The 19565-nt window shown below is 40.3% G+C and overlaps 1 protein-coding gene across 4 annotated transcripts in view; it reads left to right on the top strand.

Annotated features, from left to right (window-relative positions):
- The window catches only part of CDK6 (cyclin dependent kinase 6), a 233322-nt gene that overhangs the window by 107246 nt on the left and 106511 nt on the right, over positions 1-19565 (top strand). For all 4 annotated transcript variants that reach the window (XM_029232925.1, XM_029232924.1, XM_029232927.1 and 1 more), the window contains one exon: positions 2928-3095. In XM_029232925.1, coding sequence (XP_029088758.1) covers positions 2928-3095 — 168 coding nt within the window. The remainder of the gene's footprint in view (positions 1-2927; positions 3096-19565) is intronic.

Consider the following 19565-nt stretch of genomic DNA (forward strand, 5'->3'; position numbering starts at 1 on the left):
AGATTAGATGTTCTGATGAAAGTTTGGGGTGGGTCCCCAAATCATACTTACTACAAGTCCATATCAACCTACCTCGCGATGGAATTACTGAAGGAAATGAGATGTGGGGCAATTTTTTAAAAAATCGTTAACTCAAGTCTTACTAGTTCAAAACTCTAATTATAGCTGGATATTATAGGTTTAAAAGAAAACCCAGTTTGCTAACCAAAAAACTTTTTAAGTAGCCTAATAAAATCTAAAGAGTGGTAATTCCTATGTAGAACCAACTTTTTATACATCCATAGGTGTCATTTACATGGAATCAATGTTAGTGCCAGTATATGTGTTCTCACTGCCTAAACTGTGCTTTTATATGATGTTAAGAAGTCATTTTCATCTACACTAGCCTTTAAACAGAGGAGAACTAGACTCTTAGTATATGTACCAAAATAACACAACTAAAACCAAATAATAATGATTATGGCATAGGAAGGAAAACTATGCAGCCATTAAAAATCATATTGTATAAAAAAGTTATATTTTAGAAGAATTTTGTTGAAGTGGCAAAATATTCATAATGAATTGTTAAATGTTTTTTAAACAACTGTAAAATGTGTACAGAATAACAATTTTTATTTATAAATATGTTATATTTATATATTATATTGTATGTGATATATATTGTTTATAATATTTATATATTATATAGAGATATAATATATTTATACCTCCAAATATAGCAGTATCTGTTTAAAAGATGTGAAAGATAAAAGTTAACAGTAAAGTTTTCTCTCTTCTCTGAGTGGTGGGATTTTGCATGATTTTTGTTCTTCCTCTGGATTTTTAATAAAATTTTTAAAAAGCTTCTATATGCATTAAGCATGTACCAATTTTATAATTAAGGAAAATGTAGTGTGTGCTGTATAAATACACAAATAAAAGCAATACATATGTATTTAAACTCAGTAGTTCAGGCTTTTCATAAATTAAGATGGGCCTTATTAGTATAATTAATTGGTTCAAATTTTTACATATTTATTCTACTAATTGGCTGCTTAAACTGTTTGAACAATGAAACATGAACCAAGCACATTTATTCTTTGTACTGTTTTAAATGGTTGGTGCTTAGTTTATAAGAAGCTAAAGATGACAAGCCAGCATGACATTAGTTTAGGTTAGTCATGCTGTTTAAAATCCACTGCTTACAAGTCATGTGCATGTGTTTCCAATAAAGACTTATTTGCTGCAGCAGTAGATTACTTTCGTTAACATTTTGTGCTTCATTTTCACACTCTTGTTTATTCATTCCAAGTTGTTTTACCCTCAGTGGTTCTTAAGTCTTGAAGGACTGTCTGTCCCTCAACAGTGCAGTCTTCTCCAGAGTTTTCATCTTTGGAAACTTAGAAGGTAATCCCAGCCAGTTCATCAGATCCATTTAGGTGGCGCTCAAAAAGAATTCCAGTACACCTGTGTCATTGCACACTTGCTTAGTGCTCTGTTCACTGACCTTGTGGCACTGGCCACATTTTCTTCTAGTTGTTTGTTACTCTGTCTCCCCCAGGAAACGGGACACTTCAACGATTATCATTTGTTGAATGCTAACCGCGTGCCAGAAACTACTTCTTTACATGCGTTACTTCATTTAAATCTCGTATTATGAAAAGTAAGCACTGTTTTCTCCTTTTTATAGGTGGAAAACTAAGGCTTTGGTTTTGAATAAGCCAGGATATAAAGATAGAACTCCCTGAAGGAAATACCAATACTGTAAACCAATAACTAAATACAGTCCAGCTGATGAACAAGTGTGTCCTCACAGCCCCTGCCAGCTCTGAAGCCCCTGATGCTACCTAATCATTTCTCTAACCTTTATATGAACAAAATCATTCCATCCTCCCTTTACACACCATTCTCACAATATTTGGGGAGGGGGGTAGGTCAGTCTTATTAACCCCAGATTTCAGAGGGCCATATCATGGTCACTATCTTAAATTCCTACTTTCAGACAGTTTCCGAGTTTTAAATTTTGTATCTGATTTTATCAGCTCTAAAATTAGAAGAAGATGTGAGTTGGTTTATTTTCTGAATGCCCCCCTCCTCCATGCTAGCTGATACCGTCAGCAGTAAGTGCTGCCATTTATTGAATGCTGACTACTGTCAGTGCTGTACAAACAGTGATCCTGTGAAGTAGGTTTTCCTATTTTTACAGACCTGAATACTGAGGTTTGGCGAGGTTAAATGGTTTACCCGGTTTTCCATGCTCATTCAATCATTGATCTAATGAAGAAGTGCATTGGGGATTTGAATCCAGTTTTCCTGGACTCTGGTTTGAATCAAGACTCTGTCTTTTGCTAGTAGTGTTACTTTGGGCTAATTATATACACTTACTGTGTATCAGTTTCTTGACCTGTAAAATGGGTCAGTGATATTGTTTACCTCAGTGTTGTGGTGTGGATTAAGTGAGTTACTAAAGAGAAGGTCTTTAGAGCAATGCTTGACACATAGTGACGGCTAAGCGATAGGTGCTATAATAATAATAAGAACTACCATTAATGTTATCATTGTTTACTGGATTTTAATTGTTGGAATCATGTATTAAATCCTATAAAAGTATATGAAGTAAAAAGTGTCCCTCTCTCACCAACTACTTCCTCTCCCCAACATTAACCATGGACACCAGTTTGGTGTACATCCTTCCAGAATATTTCCTGTGCCATCTGAAACTATTTTTAAATCATCCTTTCATTAATGAAATACAGGTCAAGAGTGAAATTTTTTGTAGTGATCTTGAAAATGGGAGAGTGGAACAGTAGGGGGAAACAAATTCATTCATTCAGCAAATATTTATGCAATGCTTTTTGTATGCCAAGCACTTTTCTAAGTGCTGAGGATTTAGCATGTTGAATTTCTGTTTTGACCATTGATTGATTTTCTTTTTTGGTTTTATTTAGGATATGATGTTTCAGCTTCTCCGAGGTCTGGACTTTCTTCATTCTCACCGAGTGGTACATCGTGATCTAAAACCACAGAACATTCTGGTGACCAGCAGTGGACAAATAAAACTGGCTGACTTCGGCCTTGCCCGCATCTACAGTTTTCAGATGGCTCTTACCTCAGTGGTGAGTGAGAAAGTGCTGTTTTTTAATTAAACTTAGTTTTCTGCTTTTGAATGACAAACTGCCCCCATTCCAGGCCCCTAATGTTATTACTGCCCGTGGTCAGTTGGTGGACAGAATGTCTTTGCACTTTTTGTATAGCAGGCAGTAGGAGGAAAGTGTTATGCTTACAACTACAGACATATCCGGGCTGGGCTTGTTGTGGACAGAACCCATTGCAGAAATAGACGGTTGCTTCTTAGCCACTAGAAAGGAATCAGTTGTAAGTTTCCAAATGGTTTTGCCATATGGCTTTTTGCCATAACCACTGTGTTCAGAGCTGCGTATATAGTGTCTAGGGAAACATAGCTCAAGGTCAGCGAGGAGAGAGCACCAGGAATGTTGACCTGCCTGCAGCATCCTAGTTTGAGAAACAGCCAGGTACCTGCACAGGTGTGTGAAAGCACTCATGTGAAGCTGTGGTGCGAGGACTGTAAAGAAATTAAATTTACAGTGAACTTGGATGATCTGTGAACAAGTAGCACCACCCTGCCGGGTGAAGGCTTCATCCAAGCCAAACTACGAAGAGTAAACCCAAAGGCTCTATTTTGGCAAAGAATGACAGTTATTCTGTTTTTTTTCTCATTCAGACACAAAACCATACCAGCTACTCGCTCTGGTTAGCTTCTATTTCTCCATATAGTTCATTGCTTCTGAGATGAATTTTCATGAAATTCTGCACCCAAAATATACAAAGAGGAGCCTGGAAGCAGACATTAATATCCCTTGTCTTTGAAGGACCTGTTTTCCATGCAGTGAATTCACACATAGATTTTTTTTTTAAAGCCAAGTCATGTTCCTTTGCTGTGCTACTTATTTGGGGCAGGAGGTTGATATGGAGAATCCCTTTGATTCCATGAAGCCTACAAACATTGCCCTCAAAGCATTATATTAAGCCTTAAGTAAAAGAATCTTCTTGGGTCAGTATGCCATTTTCTACATATAGTCCATCTTTAGCCTCAAAGTGGTTCTCAGTTAAGGGCAGCACTGCCCTGGGGGGAGGGGGAAACATTGTTGAGAAATGTGTGAAGGCATCTTTGGTCATCATAACAACTTGGGGGATGGTGGTGGCCACAAGGAGGCTAATATTCTGCACAACAAAGAATTGTTTCCCCAAATTCCAGTAATGCCTCAGCTGAGAAGTAGAAATTCAGGAGGGGAGTTGGAAATTCTCTAAGAGAGGTAACTTGCCTTAGAAAAACATTCAATTTGCAAACGTGTTCTGCTTCCTCACCCTGGAAATACAGATACTAGAACCTGGATGTGTAAGATCACATACTTTCCCAACATTATATACTTTACCTAGGGCATCAGAATTTTTACAGAGGATTCCTTAGAATGTGTCACTATTGTTGAAAGATAAATCATTCTTGTTTCCTCTTTGCCCAACATACACCGTCACTTTTGAGAAGACAGGACATGAGACGGTGTTTAAAGGATAAGTCTCCAATTTGGGCTGGGTCAAGTGAGCCCTTGTGTTCTTATATAATCACACCAGAAAGGGCTGAGTCTGTGTGTTTCCCCAGTGGGAAGGGTGAGGTAGGCTGCAGCTTCCCTAGGAAGTAGTTTTGTATGTTGTTTCAGGGCCCTGGGGAGAAGCTTGAATAGGCTTTGCGATCCGGACAGTCATCAGGGGAGCAGATGGAAGGAACCAGTCTCCTTTGGTACATTAATTGAGGGAAGGATGAGCCGTAACTGAGACACTGTATTTTGATCCCCCACAACTGGGCACTGAAAACCATAAATAAAAACAGGAAACCCAGTTGGGTTTTTTTTTTTTTCTTTCTTATTAAATTTGAGGAATGATAGCCCAGCTTGTGCGTAACACCAATTAACATTCCATTCTTGCTGAAAATTGATATGTTCAGACAGGAAAATGGAGACAAATGATTTCATACAGAAAAGGGGAAAGGCAGTTGTAAATACCTGATTTTTCAGTATGTAGTTTGTATTGCATACTCTGTATTTCTTATGTGACATAAAGTAAAAAATATTAGCAACTGGGAAAGACACTGGAACAAATTCAGACTTTATTTGAAAGAGTCATAGTTGGAACTTAATGTCAATAATAAAGAATATGATTCCTGTAGGGTACCGCATTAAAATTTTTTCCCACTGTTTTTCTTTTTAAGGAAAAATCCATTTCTATAGTGATACATTGGTTTATGTACACACAGTGACACATAAAGGCCTGGGATCAGTTTTTTCAGACTGAACTGGTATTTATTTTTTGTATTTCTTGAAGAGAAAAAGACTACACTCCACTTCCTGGAAATACACATTTTTTAGTGAGTTATGTCATACAGGAACTGGGAATCAACTTGATTTGTGGAATGTTAAAGAAATTTACAAGTTAACTGATTCGAAACTGACATTTTGCAGCCAGGAGAAATGCTAATAATATAATACTTACCTTCCAAAGCCTGACTCAAATGTCCCATTCTGGTAACCCCTGCAGAAATTAATCCCCGCCCCCCCCCATTGTTTCCAGAGTAACGTCTTATTAATGTCTTTCATAATACTGCTTTCTATCTTGTTTGTAATTATGTAGGCGTTTTATCAGGCTGTAAGCTCCTTGAAAGAGTTGGCCTTTGGGGTAGAAACTAATTTAGGACAGTCATCATAAGCCCGGACTCTAGTTGTGGCTGTAGTTGGTATAACATAGGGCCAAACGACTCGGCTTGTCTTCATCTGATAAGGGAGGGCTAAGTGCCCTTAACTGGGTGCCTCCTGCATGACCTTCAGGTGTCCTTAGGGAGTATTGGGTTCTTGCTGCTCAGTATACAGTCAGAGTGCACATGTACCCCTGGAGAGGAAGGGTTGTTTATACCTATTTCTCTCAAGGGTGTAGAATCAAGATGTGGATGGCTACAGTGAATGCCTTAGACCCAGGCAGGACGGGCCCCTGGCCTGGGTTTCATGCCTTAGAGGAGCCTGCGCTGGCCCTGCTCCTGCCTTGCCTCCCTTGATGGGGCACAGAACCCAGGGTTCCTGAGACCCAGCCGCACTCAGGGCATTGGAGTTCCCTGACCTGAATGGGGACTGCACGGGCTCTTCTCAGTCCTTCCTCCTAACGGCAGATTGGGCCACCTGTGTCCTCACCCCATGCGTAAGGGGCAGCAGTTTGCAGACATCGGACAGAATGGGGACACACAGACTGGGGTGGCCATAAACACCGCGTGAGGCCCCTTGTCCTGCAGGGAGGAGCTGGGGATGTGAAGAGAAGTGGGGCCTGTTACTCAATGCCTGGCATGGGTTCTACTTATCAGAAGAGTTTCTGTGAAACCCTGAAAATCAACTTCTGTGACCTGTATTGAAATAACTACATTTGTAGAGAACAGGTTAGAGGGAGCTTCTTTCCGTTGCACGTAAGTGACATGTACGAACATGACCAATGTGATTATATGTAATCTTTATGGCAGATGCATTTCAAGAATACAGGCATACCTCGTTTTATTGCGCTCCATTTTATTGCATTTAGCAGACACTGCATTTTTTACAAATTGACGTTTTGTGGCAACCCTGCATCATGGCGCCATTTTCCAACAACATTTGCTCATTTAATGCTTCTGTGTCACATTTTGGTAATTCTAGCAGTATTTCAAACTTTTTCATTATTATATTTATTGTGGTGATCTGTGATTAGAGATCTTTGATGTTACTATTTCAAAAAGATTATGTGCTGCTGAATTTTTTAGCAATAAAGTATTATTTAAGTAAGGTATGTACATTTTTTAAGACATAATGCTATTGCATACTTAATAGACTATAGTATAGTGTAAACACAACTTTTATAGGCACTGGAAACCAAGAAATTCATGGGACTCGCTTTATTGCCATATTCGCTTTATTGTGTGGTCTGGTACCCAACCCACGATATCTCTGAGGTCTGCCTCTGTATGCTTATTCAATAGAATGACTATACAACTAACTAAAATTGTATTGAGAGTCATTCTCAAGTCAACATTTCTAAGAACTTCCCGTGTTGGATGCAGTGTGTAGTGCAACTCATTTTTGTCTGTCAATATGAAAGGGAAGTAGAGACCAACCTCTGAGCGGGCAGGTTGGGTCATACCCAATCGCACACCCGCGTCTGACAGGGTGAGTCGTAGAAGCAGAGCTTGGCCCATCACCAGCAGCCTGACGATGACTCTGATCGTCATGAAGTCCTATGAACAGCAGCTCAGGGAGAGAGCAGGTCTTAACTTCTCTGTTTATGATGAAAAATCCCTATTTTTTTTTTTTTCCTGAACTGACCCATACAGCATGTAGGGTGATACTGTTGCCATTGGATTTGGTGGTTTGGGAACTCCTTATCAACTCATTTTGAAAGTGGGGAAACTGAGACTCAGACGAGCAGTTTGTAACCAGGTTAAGTCTGAATTCGCCAAATAGATTGTAAATGGCTTGGAGAGTACTAATGTTTATATTCTGGCTCTTGCCCATCATCCCCTCTCCCTTCCTCTTCTCCCCACGGTGGGATCCAATACTTTAGAGGGTATCAAACTAGGTTCTGTAGACCTCTTGGGTTCTACAAAGGGTATGCAGAGATTCCACAAATATTCAACAATCCATTTTTTGAAACATGTTTTAAGTCTTGTTAAAATTGTAATTAAAAAACAACTAGCTCATGTCATATTTTGACACAGTGGGGAACACTGAGGCATGAACTTGTACCTCCTGGTTAACTTGTTATTTATGTAGACCTCAGAATAAAACTTCTTTTGCCACAGTTGTGAATACTGGAACCTCTTGTAAATGTATCATTGCTTAGGAAAAATCAAGTGTTCTCTTGATTCACTCCTGTGTGTATCTGCTCCCTTAAAATCATCCAAGTGCCTGTTCACGACCACACACGCATCGTGCTATGCTCACTGTATGACATGAGACCACTTTGGGGGCCGTTCAGAGTAGTGCTGGGGTTGACGTTTTTATATCCAGATGTAATTGCCAACACCCGTGCAGTTAGAACCAGTCACTCTGCAGGACAGCCGCCGTGAAGCCACCTGTGGATAGAGAGGAGGCTGTACCTTAAAATGAGGTCATTCCTTTTGGGGCCTCAGTAACTTCACATGCTGGGATGAAATCCAGGATTGGCCTGCCGTAAACCAATTTGTGTTCTGCAGTGAACAGTATTACAGTGACTTTTCAGTGTTTTTTTGGAGGGCCTTTATACAATCATTAGACAAAGGAGAGAATTAGCATTTTTCCTCCAAATGCCTGTGCCTAACACACAGTTTGGGGAAAAAATCCACTTTGTACCATAATGAAAGAGAGAGAATATTCTCCTGTCTTTTCAGTGACTTAGTAAAATTCTCACTAAGTGAATTACATTCTCCTTCGCCAAAGTTCTTTCTTTCCGTATTATCTTTCCTATTAAAAGACATACGTCTTCATATGAAAGCATTTTCCACCCTGTAGAAATAATCAAAAGATAACAAGTAAATAGTGAGCATGGGAAGACTTTTGACAGCTCTACAAATTATAAAAGTTCACTCAGGGATTTTTTTATATGGAACTGATAAGATTCCCCAAATTGCCTTATTTAACATCACTCATTTATTTAGTACCACAAGAATCACAAAAAAACAAATTGCTTACATCCTCTCCTTATGCCTCTGGCAATAGATGGTTTCCTCTTCTAATGCCAGCATTGGTAGCGTTTAGTAAACATTAAAGAAACCTTGTGGATTCAGAAACTTTTTGATAATCCTGGGGTAGAAAATTAATGAAATGGAGTTGTGGCAGTCAGTCAACAAATATTGATCACTTTCCATGAGCCAAGCACTGTCAATGAACCTGAGGGACCATGGTGAATAGAAGCGGACAAGGTCTCTGCTCTCATGGAGCTCATAATCACAATGGGGAAACAGATCTTAATCAAACAGTCACACAAAGAAATGTATAGTTAGAAACAGAGACAAGTGCAATAAAGGAAAGGGACAGAGTTCTATGAGGCCCTGTGACTCCGAAGCCCTCGTGGGCTGGGGGTCAGGGAAGCCCTCCCTGCTCACCCACACCGGGATGTGAGAAGCTCAGAGAGGTCACCAGCCCCCTTCGCTCAGAACCTGCCTGGATGTGGGCCCCACGGATGTGCACATCATGCAGTCTGTGCTTATTTTCTCTGTTTCTGTTTGGAATAGTTCATTTTACAGCACCCAGTTGGCACCACCAAGTTGACAAAGTGAAGCAGGACCAGAGATCAGAGAACAATGTCATCTTTTACAGGAGAAAATAAATTGTTTATGCTTGTTTCCTCTTCGTGCGTGTTGTATTTACTATGGGGACCTGGCAGGGTTTGTGCCCCGGCTTGGGCAGCCGAGTTGCTCCCACAGAAGCCTGCAAAGGCTGCCAGTGAGTACTGAGTAAATCAAACCAAGAGCATGAACCGAGTATAATGGAAAAACCCCAAAGCCCTGTCGCCTCAGCACCTCAGTGAAAGTGCAGGACACACCTCAGAAGCCGAAAAAGGCTCCTGTAACTCCCTTCCCACTCGACCTCTCCTTGCCATGACACAACCAGGTCTGTTTTGTGAAAACTTCCAGTTGCCAGTACATATTTCATAGTTAACAATGGAGTGTTTGTGCCGGTTTCGTTTTCACTTTCACCAGTGAGGGAAGTAGAGCACAATGGGGCAGTGCACAGGGCTGGGAACAGGACACGTTTTCTTTAGGATTCCCAGGACTGGGTACGTGGAAAATGCCAGAGCCAAGACAAACATGAAAACCTATCCAGATTCTCCGTTACGCATTCTCAGTGGCAGTAAAACACATTTTGAGTTGCCATCTGATAGGTTGGCTCTGCCTCTGCAGTAAAGGCAAATGCTCTTGACCACTGTGAGCATTGCTTCCATGTAGAAAGAGAATGTATTCCATGCAATACAGGATGCTGCTGTAGGTGCGCGTGCGTGTGTGTGTGTGTGTGTGCGCGCGCGCGCGCGTGGGGGTGGGTATTTAACTGCTCCAAGTATACTTGTGAAGTTCATCAAACAACTGCTTTTCTTGTTTATAAAAGATAGTCATTCATTTGAATAACCTAATTCTAGCTCCTTCCTGAGTTGTCACTGTTGAGAATCAGTTCTGGACAAAAACAGTTTAACTGTATCGTTACTGCCTGGAGGATGTTTTACTCAGAGAAAGGACGGGATGTTCTTTTCTTCCTCCATATATCTGTTCAGCCAGCTAATGTCCTATCAAGGTATGGTATAGACAGGGTCTGGTTGTCACCTGGTTGTTTACATTCCATCCTACAGACACCCTGTGTGATGCCATTCAAATTTCAGAAGCTTGAGGCCAAGTTTGAGTGTAAAGACCAACTATTGTCTTAAGGTTGACGAGACCAAATGCTTTAAAGAAGTTTTGCAGCCGAAGGGTTTCTCAGAGATGAAGGGTTTCTCAGAGATGCAGAAGATGGAAAAACTTTTGTTGCCTCTTCCACTTAACATTCTTATGGGAATATGCCTTCTGTGCTTGGTCAGGGACTAGTCTGTCAAACTGTTTAATGAGATAATTCCGTCTCCCCTAAATTTCCTTAACTCGTGTCCCGTTAGGTCCATTCAATGGAGTATGAGACACAGTCCTTGGAATTGAATATAAAACAATGTCTCTATAACTTGGATTTTTACATCCTCTTTAATTCTTGGGATGTGTGCGCTTCTTGTGTTTTACAGGTGTCACTGCTTACTTCCTTGTATGGAAGGGAAGGGTGGCAGTATCTTCATTTTGCTTGGGCTTCGCTAATCTCCTAGTGCGAGTTCCTGAGTTGAGATGTGTCATTGAAATTCTGTTACATTGGCCATAGCCATTTTTATTTGCGCAACTCCAGGGTTGTACTACTTTTGTGTTTCCCACAGTGCCTTTCTGGCACATGGTAGGCACTTGATAAATACATGGTGAATGAATGAAACGAATCCTCGTGATTCTCCAGTGCCTAAAGAATGAATTCCAACTCTGTAGCATGGTATGCAGAGAGGGTTTTGCAGTGTAGCCCCAACCTGCCCCTCTGTACTCTCACTCCCACCCAGAAATCACCCCCATACACATAAAGGCATATTCCTTATCATCTAACACCATCAGATTTCTCACTACTCTTTAAGCTCTTTCACAACTCCCTACTTTCACAAATGAATGAATTTCCAACTCTGCTTTTTCCATGTTGCTGCTGGGGGGTCATTGCATCATCATTGATAAGCATCTAAAGATTTGTTTGTTTGTTTGTTTTAGATTCAGCTTTCACCTAAATCTTCCCAGTTGCCCAGAGCATCACTCCCTGATAGTAACTGGAGCTCTGAGGGAGTAACAGTTACACTTTGAATATCTGTCTGGGCAGCCAGTCCTAACCTTCAGATAATTATTGTTCTTCATCCCTACTTATTCGAGATGACAAGCCTTCCTACCCTCCCCAACTTGTGCACTTACATTTTCTATGTGGTATGCTTAAATTAAAAATTAAGACCTTTAGGGATCTTTGAAGGAACCGTAGTGTCACAGGAAAAGGTTGAAAATGTCTGCATTTTTGTTTCTTTTAGTCATTTTATTTAGTCCACTTGGGTTCTTGAGAAGATTAAGTACATGTTTTTCTTTCTTTTTTTTTTTTTTTTTTTTTTTGCGGTACGCGGGCCTCTCACTGTTGTGGCCTCTCCCGTCGTGGAGCACAGGCTCCGGACGCGCGGGCTCAGCGGCCATGGCTCACGGGCCCAGCCGCCCCACGGCATGTGGGATCTTCCCGGACCGGGGCACGAACCCGTGTCCCCTGCATCGGCAGGCGGACTCTCAACCACTGTGCCACCAGGGAAGCCCCATGTTTTTCTTAATCTGTATAGGTCTCTCCAATAGTTCAGCTCAGACTTTTATACGATTGCTTTGTCATGCTGGATTTTCTTTCATATTGTATTGACTTTATTGCTGATATTTCAAATGTGTTTCTCAATGATGCTCTTTGGGCTGCTGAACAATTCCTCTTGCTGCTACCACTTTCTGTTTTCCTTTTCTCTAGGGATTGAAACACAGGGTGAGTAACATTGTGGCACCCAACATCTGTAAGGATACTTATGATTTTTAAGTCCCTCATAAATTTGAATGTTAAAATTTACAGTTGGCTTTGGAGGAATAATCTACCTTCAGGTCTCAGGGAAACATCCAAAAGAAGGAAGGGGAAAGTGTAGGAAAATTTACTTTAGCACTGCTCTTATATTTATTTTGAAGGCTGGCAGCATCTAAAAGTTGGTCTGTAAATTTAACAACTCAACCATAAAAACCCCAAAATAAAGGAGAAAAATCTCTACTGCTTCTAGGTTTGGGTACTAACATAAAGTTACAAGATTTCTCTTCAGCCATTTAACAATTTTTTTTTTTAATTTCTAAAGCTATCCTTCCCTTTCTTCTTTACCATTTTTATTTTGATGAATTACTTTTTAAAGGTCACGATGCTTTGAAATGTATGGACATGTTTTCTGAACACTGTTGATAGATTCCACAGTGATGCTACGGCTATCTGCACCTTATGTAACGCTGGATGATTTCAGTGAGGTGGGGACCGCACATGGTATCAGTTCTTGTGGGAAAATATGCTTCAGTGGCTTACTGGCACTGCTCTTGGAATGTGGCATTTAAAAGTACCTTTTTACAGTGGGAAAGAATTCTGTCAAGAATAAACAGTCTGACCTTGTTAAATGGGCCAAAGTTGGTCTGTAACCTAGTTCCAGAAAACTAGCTTTTACTAGTTTAGAAAAAGCAGATGAGAAAAATTACAACTAAAACTTTCTAAAGAATGGAAAAAGTTCCTATGAAGAATATGAAATAAGTTCCAGAAATGAGGGTCTTCATATATACTCATGAAAATGTCTTTACTGGACTATAAAATCCCATTTTTCCAGAGTGGATGAAAGATGAGGGCTACAGCTTGTCAGAAAAGCAGATTTTCTTTTTCCTGGAAAGACAAGACTGGCTTATTGAAAGGAGCTGTGGGAGGGGCCTTGTAGCACAGACCAACCGTGGGAAACCAGTCGGCTTGGGGAGATGAAGAAGTAAAAATTGCCGCTGACTCCCCATTGCCCACAGGTTAAAAAGTCTCTGTACTCTGAGCTGTGGGTTGCAGCAGTCTGTTCCTCACCTTTCTCTCCATCCCCTCCCTCCCCCCCCACCTCAAACCCACCCACACACACCCATGCTCTTGCCACTCCAGACCTCCTTCCTCTTGCTTGAAGGGATATGCCATTAGATTTTGTACCTCTAGGCCATTAGATCTTCTCTCTGCTTACCCTGCCTTTCCCCTTTTCAGCCTAACAAACTCCTACTCAATCTTCAAGAGTCAGGGCAAATGCCACTTCCTCCCAGAAGTCGGCCTGACTCTCTAGGATAAAGTTAGGCACTTCCTCTGTGTATCTTTGATTTTCCTCTAATATAGTAGCTATCATGTGATAGTGTCCCCATGGGTTTGCCATCGATTTTAAAAAGAATAACATTGTAATATTCGCTGTAGCACTTAAGGTAGCAAGACACAGGCATGTGGTATTGCTCTGTGAGTGTTTGTAGTGTGTGTGTGTGTGTGTGTGTGTGTGTGTGTGTGTGTGTGATGAAATAAGAGGTTTCTGAGTAGAGGAGGTAGCGAGAGGCTGGCTTGTGTGGGGATACTGAGTGAGACTGAGAAAGGGATGCTTCCCCCCAAACATCGGCTTTCCTGAAAGGTGTCATTACAGCCTGTATCTGCATCCATTTTGAAATTTCAGTGTCAGGAACAAAACTTGTTTTATTAATCACTCACTGCTAAATCCTGTGTTTATATTTAAATGATATTCTGAAAAAAGAAGATTTCACTGCTTTTACTCAGATGCATGACTGTCAAGGAGTTGGTTGGTTGGGTGTTGTCTGAGTGGGCTAGAGCTCAAAGATGGTTGTTCTAGTCACAACCACTTTTAATGTTAAACAACTAATCTATCAGTAATAACTTAAATTGAGGAAAATTTTTAATGAGTTATAGTAAAAACTAGACTTTGTGTTCTAAAAAAATGTGTAAGTTAAAAAAAACTTTGTAAGTTGAAAAAACTAAAAAAACTGTGCAAGTTAAAAAAAACTAAGTTAAAAAAAAACTAATGTGTAAAATAGATAAACAATCAAGTACTTTGCAGATGGGCTTATGGCAAGGTTTTTCAAAAGTAGCCTCTGCAATCGAAACTAAAATTTAATAGATTAAAATTCATTTTCTGAAGCCTTTCCAGGATTGTATATATCATGTAAAACTACTTATTCTATCTGATCACTCTAGTTCTTACTGGTTCTTACATACAAAGGTAGTAAAAAAAAAAAAAAAGCCAAAATAGTCCATTGTGAACTTATTTTTTTCTTAATTAATTTATTTTTGGCTGCGTTGGGTCTTCATTGCCGCACACAGGCTTTCTCTAGTTGCGGCGAGTGGGGGCTACTCTTCGTTGCGGTGTGTGTGTTTCTCAGTGCGATGGTTTCTCTTGTTGAGGAGCACGGGCTCTAGGCATGCGGGCTCAGTAGTTGTGGTGCACGGGCTTAGTTGCTTCGCGGCATGTGGGATCTTCCTGGAGCAGGGATTGAACCCGTGTCCCCTGCATTGGCAGGCGGATTCTTAACCACTGCACCACCAGGGAAGCCCCATTGTGAATTTAAAAGTGTTACCATCCAGGAAAAAAAGAGGCTCACAATGGTACAATGTTCGGGTACAATGTTCCTTTTGTACCTGAACAAAAATTGGCCATTATCATCATGGCTTTTACTGGCATGTTGAGGTTAAAAATGTAGCACAACATTTAGGATTTTGACAATATTGAGTAAACAATCCATTGAAGTGAGAAAAGCATCTTCAGGTTTGAACTTGCTTTAATAATGTTATAGTAAATCAAAATATAATCTTTGGGGACGTCCCTGGTGGCGCAGTGGATAAGAATCTGCCTGCCAATGCAGGGGACACAGGTTCACGCCCTGGTCCGGGAAGATCCCACATGCTGAGGAGCAACTAAGCCCATGAGCCACAGCTACTGAACCCGCATGCCACAACTGCTGAAGCCCATGCACCTAGAGCCCGTGCTCTGCAACAACAGAAGCCACCACAATGAGAAGCCTGTGCACTGCAACGAAGAGTAGACCCCGCTCACCGCAACTAGAGAAAGCCCGTGCGCAGCAACGAAGACCCAACGCAGCCAAAAATAAATAAATAAATAAATATATATATAAAATCTTTGTCTTTTCTTTATACCTATTATTCTATTTTTATTTCTAAAATGATTCCTTGAGTTTAGGACATGGGACTGAAATACCACATTTAAATTCCATGTTGCTGCTACCATACCTATAGTATAATCCAAATTGTATTTTCCGTCAGGTTTCTTTTTCATTGGTGGTTTATATGCTCCTATTTTTAAAGGAATCAAATTTTCTCAATATTGATTATAGTTCACAAGTATTGTTCTATTATATTTAAGAAAAATATATTCATAAATTGCTTTAAATATCCAATAATTATAGCACCCACTTGCTCTGTAATTTTATTTTTAGAAATTTGATGTAAGGAGACAATTTCTGGAGAGAAATTGAACAATTTGTACAATACAGTTCACCAAATTTTCTGCAGACATTTTCTCCAGTTTTTTCTCCAGCGTTTCCTTCCCTTTGTAGCATTTGTATACATGATTCAGTCCCTTCTTTCAAACTCTCATCTTTGTTTAGTCAATTTTTAAAAATCTGCATTCTTTTTTGATTGCTAAAATTATTTGAAAATTCAAACATTCCAGATAGGTAAAAAAATGATAAGAAAAACTTCGCAATTATCTTTCCTCTCAGAAAAAACCACTATTAACAGTTCGGTGAATGAACTTTCATATCTTTTTCTGTTTATATGCAACCGTGTGTGTGTGCAAACACATAGAGCACAGTGTCCATACAGGTTATTTTTGTGTGGGTTTTTTTGTTTACTTTTGTCCATTTAATTTATCTTACAGTCTTCCGTATCTAACATATAGCCTGTTTATTCTTTCTCTTACCTTCATGGTGTGAATATACGTAATAGTTTTACCTAGTCTCCTGGGATGGACCTTTGGGGAGTTTCTCTTTTGGGGCTACAGTGAACATCCTGGGCTTATATCTTTTTACCCAAATACTAATATTTTTGTAGGATAAGTTTCAAGAAAGGGCATTACCAAGACAAAAGATAAAGAGTATGCACATTTTTTTTTCTTTTCTTATGGTTGTTTTTTTTTTTTTTTTTTTTTTTGCGGTACACGGGCCTCTCCCGTTGTGGGGTACGGGCTCCAGACGCGCAGGCCCAGCAGCCATGGCTCACGGGCCCAGCCGCTGTGCGGCATGTGGGATCTTCCCGGACCGGGGCACGAACCCCTGTCCCCTGCATTGGCAGGCAGACTCTCAACCACTGCGCCACCAGGGAAGCCCTCTGTCTCCTCTCTTCTGAGTGTCTCTGGTGATCACCGTTGCTGGCCCTTCCTGATCCTCTTCCCCACTAAGAAAGCATCCTGAATGTTCCCACCTCAGCCCTTTCACAGATCTCACCCAGGTCCACCACTTGAACTCTCACGTCTGTGCGGAGACCTCCCAGTTTTCAGCTCGGCTCAGGGTCCCCTCTGAGCATCAGACCCTCAATCCCGCTTTTCCCTTCACGTCGCCACCTGGTGTCCCATGGGCAGCAGAAACATAACATCACCAAAATGTCACTCATTAGCTTCTCCGGGCCCAGGCAATTCTGCTTCATTTTCCTTTCTTTAGTTTTATTATTAATAATCACCAAAACTGGAACCTCAGGTTTTTTTCTGGATTCATTTGTGTCAACATGCATTCGGCTACAGGTTCTGAATATTCAATCAGTTATATCTTGAATAATAGTAATTTTTAAATCTGACCTAAGAAGTCTGGAGATAAATAATTCTGCAATTAGTGCAGTTGCTCAGTGGTGTCATCTTGGGTCCTATAACCAATTATTAGGAAAATTCCATTCTCCCCTCCTCAGTGAATGACGTTTTCCCTCGTAGTCTCAAGATGACTGCTGCATCTTCAGGCATTACATCCTCATAAGACAATGGTCTAAGCAGTGAGTAAGGGAGCCGGGGCCAAAAAGGGTTTCACTGCCTTTTTGATCAGGGAAGACAGTCTTTTCCAAAAGCTTTCTTCAGACTTTCACTTACTTTTCACTTACTCCCAGAACTGGATCAGATACCTACCCACAGTCCAATCACATTGCAGGTAAGCATTTTTTTTGCTACCCAAGGAAAATCAGGTGGTGTTAGGGAGAGAGGGAATGTCTGCTCCTTGACAACCAACAATGACAGGCCTTCATTGATCTAGGAAACTCCCCAAGGCAACAGAGCCACTCTATAGGTAGAAACTTATGCTCCTGGTTCCTGTCAGAGGTGCACAGATATATTCAGTGATCTCTAATAAAATAGTTTATGCAGTATGGTGCTTTTTTTCCTTAGTGCTCCACATATGTTAAAAGCAGAAAGCTTTAGAATTTTATGGGGATGTTGATTAGGCTAAGAATGTAGGCTTACTGCTGTCACCAGGAATATAATATTTTAGGTTCTTTAATAACAGTAATTAGCAAACAAGCAAACATTTGGGGAGCAGTGGCAATCTGGCAATACAAGTGACATCTCCACATGCAAACTTGATTGGGTATGTCAGAAGCTAAGGACACTATTTAAAACAGTGAAGCAGCAAGAAATAGTCTGTTAAACTAATTACTTTTTTTTTTTTTTTTTTTTTGCGGTACACGGGCCTCTCACTGTTGTGGCCTCTCCCGTTGCGGAGCACAGGCTCCGGACGCGCAGGCTCAGCGGTCATGGCTCACGGGCCCAGCTGCTCCGCGGCATGTGGGATCTTCCCGGACCCGGGCATGGACCCGTGTCCCCTGCATTGGCAGGCGGACTCTCAACCACTGCGCCACCAGGGAAGCCCTAAACTAATTCCTTTTTAAAGGATATTAATTTCATTAATATATTATTTAGATATATTACTGTAATATATCAATATTTCTATTACAAGCATACCTCGGAGATTTTGCAGGTCTGGTTCCAGACCACTTCAGTAAAGCGAGTATTACAGTAAAGCTAGTTACACAAATTTTTTGGTTTCCCAATACATATAAAAGTTATGTTTACGCTACACTGCAGTTGTTAAGTGTGCAGTAGCATTATGTCTAAAAAAATGTACATACCTTTATTAAAAAATACTTCATTCCTGGGAATTCCCTGGCGATCCAGTGGTTAGGGCTTGGCACTTTCATGCTTTCACTGCTGTGGCCCAGGTTCGATCCCTGGTCAGGGAACTAAGATCTCGCAAGCCATACGGCATGGCCAAAAAAACAAACAAATAATTCATTGCTAAAAAATGCTAACCAACACCTTGAGCCTTCAGTGAGTCATAATCTTTTTCACTAGTAACATCAAAGATCACCGATCACATAACAAATATAATAATGATGAAAAGGTTTGAAATACTTTGAGAATTACCAAAATGTGACACAGAGACATGACGTGAGCAAATGCTGTTGGAAAAATGGTGCCAATAAGACTTGCTCAACTCAGGGTTGCCACAAACCTTCAATTTGTTAAAAAAAAATGCAGTATTTGTGAAGCACAATAAAATGAGGTATGCCTGTAGCTAGCTAATATATTTATTAGTTATTAATATACTTACATGTGTTTTTTAAAGTACTACTACTTACTTTTAAAAACATATGTATGCATAAATCTGAAGTTGCCTGTACTTCTCTATTCTAACCAAATAAAGCTAGGTGAATCAGGAGGCAAGCATTGTTAGACATGGGAGAGTCAGGGAATGCTTCACAGGGGAGGTGATTTTTGAGCTAGGTCTTCAAGAACGAGGAGGAGTTTGCTTGGCAAGCAAAAGAGAAAGGTGTCCTCTAGGTACAGAATTGGGAAAGAGCAGAGCACGTGCACAAAAAAGTGAAAAGTACGTGGGTTGATGCGCAGGGTGTCTTGGGAGAACATGATCAAACTGTTTCTTTGTTTTTAAGGTTTCATTTTTTTTTTTTTTTCAAAAGATCACTCTAATGCAATGTGATGAATGAATTGATAGGAGGCTTTGGCATAAATTAAGAAATTGCTGGCAGGGAGAACAGAGTGGAGGCTGTTTTAAAAGAGATATATGATGAGGGGCTGAGTGAAGGCAGGAAAGAGAAGAGATAGAAACTGTAAATGGAGATACAGAGAAAAGTAGGGAAAACACGTCACAGGCCAAAGTCTGAAATGAAATTTACCTATGGAAAAAAAAGAAATAATGTTCGTTTAAATTGAATAAGTATCTGTGGTCATAATTCTCTTTGTATTACACTGTTGTGGATAATAATGTAGACACATACTCAAGACATAGCAGCCAATATCAATGTAATCATTACTATTTTTATTGGCAGTGGTATAAATATATATGGTAATTTTTCTTG

This window comes from Monodon monoceros, unplaced genomic scaffold, assembly GCF_005190385.1.
Source record: "Monodon monoceros isolate NGI ecotype Baffin Bay Population unplaced genomic scaffold, NGI_Narwhal_1 Super_Scaffold_2, whole genome shotgun sequence".
In the NCBI taxonomy this organism is placed as follows: domain Eukaryota; kingdom Metazoa; phylum Chordata; class Mammalia; order Artiodactyla; family Monodontidae; genus Monodon; species Monodon monoceros.